The 13,445-nt window shown below is 43.7% G+C and overlaps 1 protein-coding gene across 5 annotated transcripts in view; it reads left to right on the forward strand.

The window, feature by feature from the left end:
* PLCE1 (phospholipase C epsilon 1) overlaps positions 1-13,445 on the forward strand; it is a 300,817-nt gene that overhangs the window by 271,063 nt on the left and 16,309 nt on the right. For all 5 annotated transcript variants that reach the window (XM_031461396.2, XM_064488235.1, XM_031461397.2 and 2 more), the window contains 5 exons: positions 1,003-1,134; positions 2,109-2,399; positions 7,258-7,421; positions 8,717-8,978; positions 10,923-11,041. In XM_031461396.2, coding sequence (XP_031317256.1) covers positions 1,003-1,134; positions 2,109-2,399; positions 7,258-7,421; positions 8,717-8,978; positions 10,923-11,041 — 968 coding nt within the window. The remainder of the gene's footprint in view (positions 1-1,002; positions 1,135-2,108; positions 2,400-7,257; positions 7,422-8,716; positions 8,979-10,922; positions 11,042-13,445) is intronic.

Genomic DNA, 13,445 nt, shown 5'->3' on the forward strand with positions numbered 1-13,445 from the left:
TGAACAGGACACTCTGCTAAGTATGTAGATTGACATTATCTCATTTCATCCTAACCACCACCCTTTTGAGATGAGGAAGGAGTATCAAGAGAGGTTAAGTAACTTGTGTGAGGCCGCCCTGCAGGGAACAGGGTTTAAACCCGAGTCTACATTAAACACTACTTTACTCTGCCTACTCTGATGATGATCTTGGAAGGTATATTTTCATCTCAAAGTGGACCTCCTGAATGCTGCTTCAGCTAAAGGAATTTCTCTCTTATGGTACAACTATAGACAGTGGAAACAGTTTGGAGGCCACTCTGGCTTCATCAGTGCCTTTAAGTCATGCCTCCTGCCCTGGAGCCAGGTCTGCATGGTGTGCATTCATTTCCTCGTTCAGCAAATATCTGTGAAGTTCCTGCTATGCACTGGGCCCTGTGCCAGGCAGGAAGAATCCAGGGAGTGGTTGGACCAGGAGTGAAAAAGAGAAGCCATGAAACATGATTATCATCATAATCTGTTTCCCATTTAATTCTCAGATTAACCCCACGAATGAGCACCTATCCTTGTACCCATTTTGCAGATAAGGAAACTGAGGAACCTAGAAGGTAGATGTTAAGTCAAAGCTCACAAGGGCAGGAGCCTAGACAGTGTGATGTCTAGGCCATGTGTGTCCTGGCCATTCTTTCATCTCTCCAAATTGCCTGATTAGATTCTGGAGCACTTTCTTTTCGTACAGTTTTTCAAAATCTTTCTGGTGCACAAGCAGATGGGTGGGGGTGTGAGTTTTGTAGTCATTCTGTAATAATCATGCAGGTCTTGTCTCATTTGCCTACAGAGATAAGAACTTTGCTATCATTTCCTACAATGCTATTATTAACAGTGCTAAAAACGTTAGTAGATCTTCTGTACTGGGTTACAAAGGAGTAGTAGGACTTCAAAATAAACAGTAACAGGGATGGAAAATGTTGAGCTCCCTTGCTTGTGGTTTTTGGCTTATTTATTTTCATTTTATGGGAACAGGCCTGTCAACTCTAAATGCATCTGGCTCTAGCAGAGGAAAAGAAAGGAAAAGCAGGAAGTCCATTTTTGGCAACAATCCGGGCAGAATGAGCCCTGGGGAGACAGCATCATTTAATAAAACATCTGGAAAAAGTAAAGTCACCTTCTAACAATTTCTTTGCTTGATTCTGCATGCTGGAGGAGAGCGCTATTTCACTGTCCAAGCACTTCCCTGGAACTTTTTAAATCTTTTTTTTTTTAATTTTCATGAATGTTCGTATTAGCTAAGTGTGGTATAAATATTTTTTAAATTGCAAAATTACTCTCTTAACTTTCTAAAAAACTAGCATTTCAGTGAAGATGTTCTAACAGTGTTTGCCTCAAAAGTAAAAATTGGAGCCACCTTGGAACCTTCTGGTGGCTCTTGGAACTGCACTCTTCACCATTATAACTCCAGAAGATATATCTATTTCATATCTTATTACTTTTTATTGTAAAAGTAATAAATTCTCACGGTTAAAAAAAAAACTCAAACAATGCAGAGTATTATTAAAATTTCTTTCCACTCACAGTGTCCCAGTTCTGCTCCCCAGAGGTAACTGCCATTAAGTTTATTGTGTTTAGTTCAAGAAAAATAAGATCCTTTTAAAGATAATCCAAATGGGATATAACCAAACTCAACTTGTGTAACTTTTATACTTGCTATCACGTTTCATTTAGCTCTCTGTCCATATATCCACCTTATTCTCCTTAGTGCTCCGTGGTATTCCACTGTGTGGCTATGCTGTCATTTACTTAACCACTTTTTCACTGGTAGAACTTTTGGGTGGTTTTGTTGCTTTTATTTATTTATTTATTTTTGCTATAAAAAACAATGCGTGGGTGAACACCCTTGTATATATGTTGTTTTATATTTGTGCAAAAATATCCACGGGATAGATGAGGTACCAAGGCAAAAGACATTCAGGCATCATTTTGTCTCAAGGTGGTGGAGTAACTCACCAGTAACACTTAAGATGTTTTCTGATGTATGATGTGATTGTTTACTGGGATGTTGTTCCGGTTGATCTTTCTAAAATATTTAAGGTTTTCTGCACTAATCTAAGGCTAATCTTTTGGGGGTTTAGATTCCTGTGAAGGAATGCGACCGGCCTGGGAGGACCCTTCTCCCTCCATCAACCCAGCCACATCCCTCAGCGCCATCATTAGAACTCCCAAATGTTACCACATCTCCTCGCTGAATGAAAATGCCGCCAAACGTCTGTGTCGCAGGTATTCCCAGAAACTGATCCAGCACACCGCCTGCCAGCTGCTGAGGACGTACCCAGCTGCCACCCGCATTGACTCATCCAACCCCAACCCCCTCCTGTTCTGGCTGCATGGGATCCAGCTCGTGGCACTCAATTACCAGACAGACGGTAGGTAATGGGCCCGCTTCACCCGGAGGGGTGCCTCCTTACCACTCTCCTTGGCGTCTTAGATCTCAGTAGACATAATCCCACAAAAAAACATTTCATCAAGGGGGCCACATTCCCATCTAGGGCATATGTGAGATAATGGGAAGCGGAAGTGAATTTGATACTGAATTGTGCTCTTGACTTTTCAGAGTTAAGGCAACAGAAAAGAGCCTACTAGTCTCCTGTTCCTGCCTCCTTTTTAGAGTATTTTTTAAACTTAAGACTCTTCTTGATGGCTGCGTCCAGTTTGGTTTTTCTTTTCCTTTTTTTTTTTTTTTTTTTTTTTTTGGTTGGGGGATGAAGGTAATTAGGTTGGTTTGTTTGTTTATTTTAATGGAGGTACTGGGGATTGAACCCAGGACCTTGTCCATGCTAAGCAGGCACTCTACCACTGAGCTACACCCACCCTAACCCAGTTTGTTTTTAAAGATCTTTTGAAATAGAGGTTTCCTAACACCTCTTAGTAGCAGTGTTGCTAATCTGTTGTTCTTGCAGTTAAAAAGTAGGATCTTGAGGGGAAAAAAAAGGAAGAAAGAAAGTAAAGAAAAGAGAAGAACTGAAAAATAGAAACCAAAAATGCAAAATAAAAAACAAAAAAATATTTTTAAACAAAAAGATTTTTTAAAAAACGTTTAAAAAAAATAGGATTCTCCAAACACTTGGCAAGTTAATGCCATTTTAACTTCTTCTCATCCCTTTGAGTTTGAAATGGAGAATAATGGTCAGTGCTCTAAGAGCAGATAACACAAAGGAAACAAGTCTGTGAATTACATGAACAGAGAAAGTATTGGTGCTTCACTATCCATGAGACTTTCTCACAGACGAAAACTCCAGAGTAAAAGCTCCCTGTTAGTACGCATGCTCACTGTGTACCAGGCACTGTGCTCAGTTTTTGCTCCGTATTATCTTCCTTAATCTTTGAAACAATCCTAAGAAGTGGGTACCTTTATGATCCCTGTTTCTCAGATGAGCAAAGCAGGACACAAAGCAATTAATTTGCTCAAGGCCACAGAATGACTTAAACTTCCAGTTTAGAGGATAAAACATTTTGGTTCCACGTAGATAGATGTTGGTGAGGTGGAGGGAGCTACAGAAGATGTAGAAAGAGTAGATGAGGAACGTTTCCTAGAAGCTCATTCAAAACCCACAGTCTTCTTTGAACAGTCAAGCAGCCTTCTCCTTCCTCATGTGAAGTGAATCAGATTATAACCAACCATGCTGACCCATCACCCACAGCAGCCAAGGTCAAACCACAGCTTTAGCTCTGGGAGCAGGTAGCTCCCTGGCATTGGCGCCGTCGGAGCCCATTTGTGGCTGACTTTGCAGACATACGGTTAGAAACATCAGTCATATTTTTTTTGCCCTAGTTATATTTTGCTTCTTTCAGTTGAAATTGAATAAGCTAATGCAGGTGAAGTACCATACTTAGCATGGTGCCTGGAGCACAGAAAGCATTCCACAGACATTAACTATCATTAAGTGTTTTTGATAAGTTATGAAAACAGCATGACTTGGACTCACAAGTGGAAATAATAGTGAAATATTTGCAAAGCTGTAAAAATTTCTTTTCAATCTGTCCCAAGTGGCTTGTGGGTTTATATCTCTGGCCCTGTCTCTAGCCCTGTGTCCACTGGCGCCCTTGGTTGATATGATACCGAAATATTTTAAGTGAACTGAAATAGCCAGCAAAATGGTTTTCTCAAGGAAATGGAAATGAGCTTGGCTTTGGATGTGTCCTTTCTCCTGAAGTATTGAGGCTGGTACAGACACCCTGGCTCCACTGATGGCAGAGGGAGCCACAGCTGAAGGGGACATGGGGATGGCCCCTCCTCAGACCTCCCTGCAGTCCAGAAGCATTCACTGAGGCTGCAGCTTGGCTTCCACTCCCCTCTGAAGGCTCTGCCTCTCCCAGATGGAGCCGGCAGTGCATGTTCCAGCTGCCCCTCTCAGGAGAGGCAGGTGGCTATGAGGTGTGGTTCATCCTCAAGTTTCTCTACAGTCTTCCAGCCCAGGAGGGAGTGCTGCCATATAACCTCTCCTGATTCAGTACAGCAGGCAATGATTTACACACCTCCCACAATGGACAAAGCCCAAGATCCATGCAGTTTCAGTCTGTTTATCTGTAAAATGGTTTTCGTTTCTGCAAACTGGAGGTAGAGCCTGGTTGATACTTTGCACACAGTAGATGCTCAATAAGTGCACATTGCACTGAGCTGAAACAGATTTTCTCCATCAGCCCCACTGCATTGTGAACCTGTGGTTCTTGATTTTTGGTCCAGATCCCTTCTGCATAGTTCTTTGTGAATTTCAAGTCCAAACAGAAGGATAAGAGTCAACACTGGAATCACTGTTTTTTAATTTTTGAGAAGAATTCCTAGATAGGGAGTTCTTGATCTTCCATGAAACATCCCAACTGAATAACAAGAACCCCGTCCCAGTGTTCTTCCAGCCTCCAGATACGTTCCATGGATCATCTACCTTGTACTTCCTGAATTGCAGGGGACCCTGATGCCCCAAAGGGGTGTCCATGGACTTAGGGTCATCTCTTCCCAGGATTTCTAATGGTTCCATCAACTCCGAGAAGATCTGCACTGATCTGGAACCAGGAGTATCCCAGGTCTACCCTCAAACTAACTCGTGAGTTTGGAAACTGACTTGAGCCTGAAATGCAGACAACAGCCCCTCAAAGTTCTTCCCAGTTGGAGCAGAATGATTCCTGCCTGATGTCCCAGGACCTACAAATATGTCAAAAGGCAGCCCCAGTCAAAAGAAAAGCTTCTATTAATATTTATTATGCTTTCCTGAATGATTATCACACTCATTCCGATGACTTTTTTAGCCCCCAAATATAGGGATAATGAATATGAGAATGGTGTCCACTTAAAACAGATTTTTAATGAATAGACTCCCATAAAGGTAAGGGTGTGCTTGATCTGCCATCTCATGTGTTGACTGAGGGGGTGATGGGGTTTCACAGATTTATGCACCTTCTTTCACTTGATTAAAACAGAGGTTTTAAAACTGCAGCCCTCCAGGAAGTCCTGGCACCACCCCTAGGGGACAGTAGGCAGGCTAGATTTAAGGTCCCACCTTTATTCCAAACTGAGTAGTTCCACATGGCTCTGTTTTACATATTAAATCACCAAATGAGATTTTAGTTAAGAAAAAAAGTACTCTTGAAAAGCTACAAAGATAGACACAGTACTAATGAAATCAGACTTCCAACCCAAATGAGTGTTGACATTGGAATCATAATTTAATAGCTCCTGTTTATCGAGCACCATGACTCTCCTGTGAGACATACATTATATGGCTTGGTAGTTGAGATTGGGAACTGTGGGTCAGGCTGTCTGGGTTCGAACCCTAACATTCACCTCTCATCAGCTGTGTGCCTTGGGTTTTTTCACTTCTTGTGCCTCAAGTTTCCTCATCTATAAAAATGAAAATAGTAAAAGAATCTAGCTCATGGGTTACAGAGGCAGCAATACACACAAGTTCTTAGAATGGGGCCTGGTACATAGTAAGAGTGCAGTGAGTGTGAGCTGCTGTCATGTTGTTAGTAACGTACTGTAGATCCATTCCTCACTACCAGCTCTGCGCGAGCTAGTTTGTGTCACTCTGCACCATCCTCGCCATGTCTGTGTTCCTCTGTCACAGAGTAGCCTGGGAAGAGAGTTTTCTCCCACTGTAGGCAAGACAGCTGGCCTCAGTGAATCCACACTGGGGCTTGAGGGAGCCTGAGAGGTGGGGTCCAGTGCACTCATCTGATAGATAAGGTGACTGAAGCCCAAGGAGCTCTGATACGCATCTAAGACATCTTACCCCAGGAATTCCTGCACATCGTCCTGGCCAACCCCACCTATGGGGAAAAATTTTACACATGAGATGAGTAGAGGCCAATTTCTCTCTGCTCCATGGTGCTCACTTACCACACTTCTCCTTAATGTTAGTCCATGGAGCAAAGTTCATTCTGCACATGGAAGGAATCTATCAGGGGGAACATTTGTCAGGTGTATCTCGTAAACTTTGCTCATTTGGAATGCAGTGTTTCTACAGACTTGTGCCATCAGATGAGCATTTGAGTGTATAAGAGCCCCAAAACAGTGAAGGAATCCAATCATTCATCAAAGGACTATGCCAAATAAAATTTGGCCACAGAAGACTGGAAGCCGTGGTGAGGGTTACCAGAGCTGTGATTGAGGGGATTGTGGACATGATGTGAATCACATGTGATAATGATTTTTTTTTTAATTTAACAACAATTTAAAAACAGAGGTAGAAGTGCTATAATTTATGAGTTGAAATTGAGATTTCAAGGAAAAGATGTATTTCTCTGGCTCTTCTTCTAGTCTTTCTTGGACTGTTGAAGATTTTGTCTTATGTTTGAAAAAGCAAGAATTGGTCATACAATTGTCTGCATGGCTTGGTGTTTGGGGATAAGAAAATGCCATCATGCCTTTCTAAAATTCAGTGGAAAGTGAGGTATTCCAAAGATTATTTTTTGGAAGAATGTTACAAATTTTTATTTGCAAAAGAAGTTTTTCAGCAGCTTCTGGGATGGAGCGGGAACACGGGGCATATCCCTTAGCCAGTGAGCTCCATGAAGATGGGGATTTTGTGTCTTGTTTCCTGCTGTATCTCTGGTGCCTAATACGACCTGGCACATAGTAGGCACTCAATCTGGGGATTAATGGATGGTTCTCTCTTCTTCCTGCTTAAGCTTAGGGAAAATCCATACAAAGTTCTTTTGAACTTTAAAGTCAGTGTATAAGATGACACTTAAAGGACAAAGTAACAAGTGATGTGCACTGTTTTGCAGATCTCCCTTTGCATTTAAGTGCCGCCATGTTTGAGGCCAACGGAGGCTGTGGTTATGTTCTGAAACCCCCAGTTCTATGGGACAAGAACTGTCCCATGTACCAGAAGTTTTCTCCTTTGGAAAGAGACCTGGACAACATGGAACCTGCCATCTATTCTCTAACTGTAAGTCTGGCCCCTTTCATCAGAACAGAATATAGAAAGGGGTTTTAGCCCTTCTGAATATGAACTGGTTTTGAATTCAAGGCAATACAAAGCTCTCACTTCACAGTTTTGTTCATGCAGGTTTAATTCCCAGTAGAATTTCTTTCCATCTCAGACAGCAGTGGCTGGGGTCTAGGTGTGCAGTCACCAGGCGCTGTCTTTGCGAGAGCCCAGTAGGTGGAGTTAAGAGCTCCCTGCTTCCACTTCTAAACTGATGATGGTAATTCTGCCTGAGCCCTCAGAATCATAGCTTCAGAGTGACCCATAAAATCTGAGCTCCTTGTTAGAGCAGGTCATCCCAAACTCATCCCAAGCTCTTATAAAAGGTAAAACAGGCCTCAATATACAAATCAGTTCAATATCTTTCCTCCTTACAGTTGAACCTTTACCATTCCTGGCCCTTCCTTATTCTTTTTTTGCTTAATTAACTAATTGTCAAAACTCGACAGACTGCCCTTACCATCAGAGTCCTGGTAGCTCATGTACTGTATTTCCCAGTTCTCTCACTCCCTCTTGACTGAAATAAAAACCACTGAATGGGTGATATGAAAGATGAAGAAGGATGAAGTTATCTTTCTGTTCATCTTTAGATCACATCTGTTTCCCTCCAAAGGAGGAATGCCAAGCAGCCTCTGCTTACGACTCCTCCAAGCTCTGGGAGAGCCCCACTCACTGATTTTTCTACCACCAAACTGCCTTTTCTGTTTCCCTGAGACAGTAGAGTAGTAGCTCTTTTTCTGTCTGACCATTTTTGCTAGTCTTGAGTATAGCTTCATGTTTACAGAGGGCTGTGAATTAATTTTTAACAATATGCCCTGTGACTTGCTCCAAAACTAAACTACTCAAGAAAAAGGTTTTGAAGTTATAAAATACACACCTGAAATGCTTTGAACAGAATGTTAGTAACACATTTGTGGTTGCATATGTAAAGTCTTCTTTTTTCTTTCTTCTTCTTTTCTTAAGATGAAACTTAGGTTCATCTTAACTGCGTGCTTTTTGAAGATACTTGAGCATTTTGACAGTTGAACAGTCACGGTTAGGTGGATGCTGTTGACAGAAGAGGCTTTCACATGATTCCCGTCACGCAGTTACTCTATTGGGATAACTTCCTTTTTTTTTTTTTAAGCAGCTTTATGAATTGTTTACATGGTCCATTCCACAGGGTTCTTTGTCTTTATGGAGGGAAGCACTGAGGCTGAGAGGTGACCTCTTTTCGTTTACACCTTTGGTGACTTTGCCCTTTTCTTCCCTCTTAGATTGTCTCTGGGCAGAACGTGTGCCCAAGTAACAGCATGGGAAGCCCGTGTATAGAGGTTGACGTCCTGGGCATGGCCCTGGACAGCTGCCACTTCCGCACGAAGCCCATCCACCGCAATACCCTGAACCCCATGTGGAACGAACAGTTTCTCTTCCGGGTTCACTTTGAAGACCTCGTATTTCTTCGTTTTGCCGTCGTGGAGAACAACAGCTCGGCGGTAACTGCTCAGAGAATCCTCCCACTCAAGGCTCTAAAGCGAGGTAGAGTCAAATTGTCAAAAGCTCACAATCACTGTAGCTGAGTAGACGGATGCCCCGGAATTCATTATACGCTTCTCTCTACTTCTGTGTATTTTTGAAATTTTTATGTTAAAAAGTTAACGTAGGAGGCAAAGGGAAATAATACAGCTGAACACCGTTGGAGCACTTCTTGAAGGACATTTTTCTTTTATGTTGTTCTAAAATCTGAGCTTATGAAGGGCAGCCTCTCCCACCACTGCTGACGTGGGGAGCGGTGTTCCCACACATCCCTCCCCAGATAGCACCCACTGCACCCCTAGCGTGTTTAAAACAGGGATTGACATAAGGTGAGGAACTGAGAGGAGCGGGGGTTGGGGTGTGCTGGTGGCATCAGTGGGCCGAGGTTGGAGTTGGTGCCTGGTGGGAGCCCAGGTCAAAAGCCAGGGATGTGTTCAGGTTCAGAGCAGGGAAGGTGCTTCCCTGAATTCTGAGCAAAGGTCAGAGCTGTTGGTTTGCTGTGCATTGGCTTTGCCGCGGCCCTCAGGGAACGTCAGCTTGTCTCGCCTGTCCAGACGATCTGTGTGCTGCTTCTCAAACGTGGATGTGCATCCGAGTCACCTGGGGCTCTTGATAATAAAGTGCAGATCCCAGTGCAGTGGGTCTGGGGCTTGAGATTCTGCCTTTCTAATAAGCTCCAAGGATGCTGACCCTGCTTTGAGTACCAAGGCCTACTTTGAGTACCAAGGTTCTAGTGCGAACTTCCTTCTGCAGCCACACTCAACGTGTCAGCTCCACCAACATGTTACAGTCTCTTACTTTTTGTTCTTTTCCCTTTTCTCTTCTCCATTGTGTCAGTACCTATGGTCACTGTTAGTCAGCTCGGGCTGCATAACAAAATACCACAGACTGGGTGGCTTACACAACAGAGGTTTACTTTGTCACAGTTTTGGAAGCTAGAAGCCCAAGATCCAGGTATCAGCAGGTTTGCTTTCTTCTGAGGCCTCACTCCTGGGCTTGCAGACAGCCACCTCCTCCCTGTGTCCTCACAGGGTCATCCCCTGATCTGTGTGCATAGCATCTACTGTTTCTCTGTGTCTGTGTTCCAGCCTCCTCCTCTTACAAGGACACCAGTCATATTGGATTAGGACCCACTCTGATGACTCATTTTAACCCCATCACCTCTTTAAAGACTCTGTCTCTAGAGGTGGTCACATTCTGAGGTGCTAGGAGTTAGGGCTTCAACATACAGATTTTAGGAGGACACTATTCAGTCATAACAATTATTACAGAAATATGACAAAGTACAGAGAAGCAAAAACAATTGTTTTGAATTATCCATTCTTCCATCACTTCAAAAGAGTTACTTTGGATATATATCTTTTGCAGACTTAATTTTTCTACCCATGTATATACATATTAGCATATAGTATATATTTTTAACGAGTAAGATTCCTATTAATCTTAGTGTTTTGCAACTTACTGATTTTCACTTACTAATGTATGTAGTGCACAACTTTTCAGGTTGATGCGTCTTCATCACCACTTTCAAGGGCTGCATATTACCCCATTTTATACTTGCACTAATACTCAAACCATAACTTACTTAACCAGCCCCCACCCCCATTGTTTAATACTTTGTTTAAATACTTTATTATCACTAAAGTTATTCTAAGATGGAATGTTTGTAAAACAGTGACTTGTAGATGACTTTACACAAAGGTGATCAGGTTTTCCTACTATATTTGGTTTGAGTTTTAAATTTTCAGTTTGAATCTGAGTTAGAAACAGTACTTGGACAAGTTAACTACCACTAGGTGGCCCAAGACTGTCCCCCAGGGCAGCACTCTCCCGTGGTTGCCACCCCTGCCCATCTTAAGGTCTTATTTTACTGACCTCCGTGAGGGATCTCTGCAGAGCTCTGCAGTGCATGGCTAATAAGCTTTTCCCAATTCTGCATTATTCCAGGATACCGACATCTTCAGCTGCGAAACCTCCACAATGAAGTCTTGGAAATCTCTAGTTTATTCATAAACAGCAGGAGGATGGAAGAAAATTCCTCTGGCAGCACTATGCCGGCCTCTTTGGTAATTAAGCTCTGTTTCACTCAGCACGTTTGCGGGGAATTGCTGCACTGGAAGCAGGCTCTCTTGTGGTCCAGCTAAAGTCATCGATTAGGTAGCTATGGAAATAGTGACAATAGTGTCTGACACTGGGCGCTTGCTAAGCACTTTACACCTATAATAACTCACTTAATTCTCTCAGTAACTTCATGAAATAGCTGTTAGTGTCATCTCCATTTTACAGAGGAAGGTAAGGGCTAAGGACGCCTGGTCACACAGCTATAAACCCAAGATCATCTAGCACCAAAGCCGTGCTCTGCACAAGTACTTACTACAGTGCCTGCCAGGGAGGAGAGCCAAAAATAATAACGTGGGGAAAAGGCAAATGATCCAAAGCCTGCTCGAAAGCATCTTGATGCTTCTAGAAAATTCAAGTTGAACCAGGAAAATCCTTTGCTTCTTCAGCAGTCCGTGGGCAGATGTCACAGGCAAGCAGGGTCGGGTTGAGCAGCCAGGTGCTGCTGGCGGCATGTAACTGCAAGCATAGCAGCCCCCTGGCACCTGGGGAGACTCAGTACCCGCATTTTGGGAATGGGAGAGGGAAAGGGCCACCATTGCAGAATCTGTGTTTTAGTAAATATCCCAGGTAAGGTCCATCGCATTGAAGTTAGAGCCATTGGACCAGTGCTCACCCCAGTAACACAGGGTTGTTTACTTAAACAAGTAACACTGCTTTAATTAACTGGCTAATTCCTTTCTGCTTGCTCTTTAAAAATTAGTTTAAAAGAGTGTCCACCAATTGCCTCTTTACGTGTTTAATACTCTGTTCATTGTTGCTTAAATTTTACTTCAATGTGGTCCTAACAACCTTTGGGAAGGCGCCTTCTGTGCTCACAGTGGTGCTGGCTTGGCCCCTGCCACCTCTGAATAGCCCAGCTTTTCTCCTCTGCTTCTGTCTCCCTGACCTGGTCAGTTTCTTCTCTCTGTCCCTCACCTTGTTTTCTTAGGTTTTTCTCCTTTTCCCTTCAATGTGTGGCCAAGGTTGAAGATAGCACTTTGGCCAAAGTGGAGGTGTTGCCTCTGCCCCTGCCTCTGCGGAGGACTGGGAAGCAGGGACGGGGCTGCCTGGTACCTGAGAGCAAGAATCAGATACTTCCAGAAGGCCTGGCAAGGCTTCAAGCGTGCTTCTGAGTTGGTTGCCCTCAGTACCTATTAGAGCGAAAGAGTCCACACATGCTGTGAATGAACCCTTCTTCCTTACCACACTCCTGACACCAAATGTGTGGTGTCTTTTCAAGACACTACTTCTCCAGCTCTCTGATGCAGGCTGGGTGTCCTACCTTTCAGTTTGGTGCTGACACTATCTACCTCGCATGAGCATCAGATCCCACCAGTTAAGGGCTCAGTCCCATAGGACTGTCCCCACTTCAGATGCCAATTATAAGTTTCAGGTTGTCACTGGTACTTCTGAGTGACCTGCTGTAAATTCAGGAGGTTGCCACTAAGCCCCTCCTCGGGTTCAGAAATTTGCTAGAATGACTCACAGAATGACTCTCGGATGACTCGGGAAAGTATTTTACTTACTATTACCAGTTTGTTATAAAGGCCACAACTCAGGAACAGCCAGTGGAAGAGATGCATAGGGCGAGGTAGGGGAAAGGGGGTCCTGAACCTCCATGCCCTCTCTGGGTGCACCAGCCTCCCAGCATCTCCATGTGTTCACCAACTTAGAAGCTCTCAGAATCCCATCTTTTAGGGGGTTTTATGGAGGTTTCCTTGCATAAGCATGATGGAGTGAATCAATGACCACTGGTGATTAACTCAGTCCCCAGCTCCTTTCCCCTCCCCTGAAGTAAGGAGGTGGGGCTGAAAGTTCCACCCACCTAACCATGCCTTGGTCTTCCTGGTGACCACCTCCCATCCTGAAGCCATCTAGGGGCCTCCAGCAGTAAGTCCTCTTATTAGCGTTCAGAGAATACTCATCACTCCAGGGACTCCAAGAATTTTAGGAGGTGTGTGTGCCAGGAACTGTGAGCAAAGACCAAATATTTATTTTTTTGTTGTATCGCACCATGCCATCCCTGGTATAGCCCAGGCAGCAGTGTATATACTAGGTAAATATGTGTTCTTGGACCTTGGAAGTCATCGCCCTCCATTACTCAAGGCAGTAACTGAAGGTCATCCTAGATGTCTCCCCCTCTCTCACTGTCCCATTTGAGACTTGATAAGTCTGTCTCCTTAGTATCTGTTCATCTCTATTCACCCCTTCCACCTTGGCCCTCATTCGTTCTCACTTGGCTTGTGGTCCTGGGTTGCTAACTGGTCTCTTCCTCGGAGCTTGTCCCCCTCTGTATCACCCTCTAGACAGATCTATCTAAAACCCAAATCTGACCATGGATGTCACTCTTCTGTTAAAAACCCCTCCTTG

This window comes from Camelus dromedarius, chromosome 8, assembly GCF_036321535.1.
Source record: "Camelus dromedarius isolate mCamDro1 chromosome 8, mCamDro1.pat, whole genome shotgun sequence".
NCBI classification, from domain to species: domain Eukaryota; kingdom Metazoa; phylum Chordata; class Mammalia; order Artiodactyla; family Camelidae; genus Camelus; species Camelus dromedarius.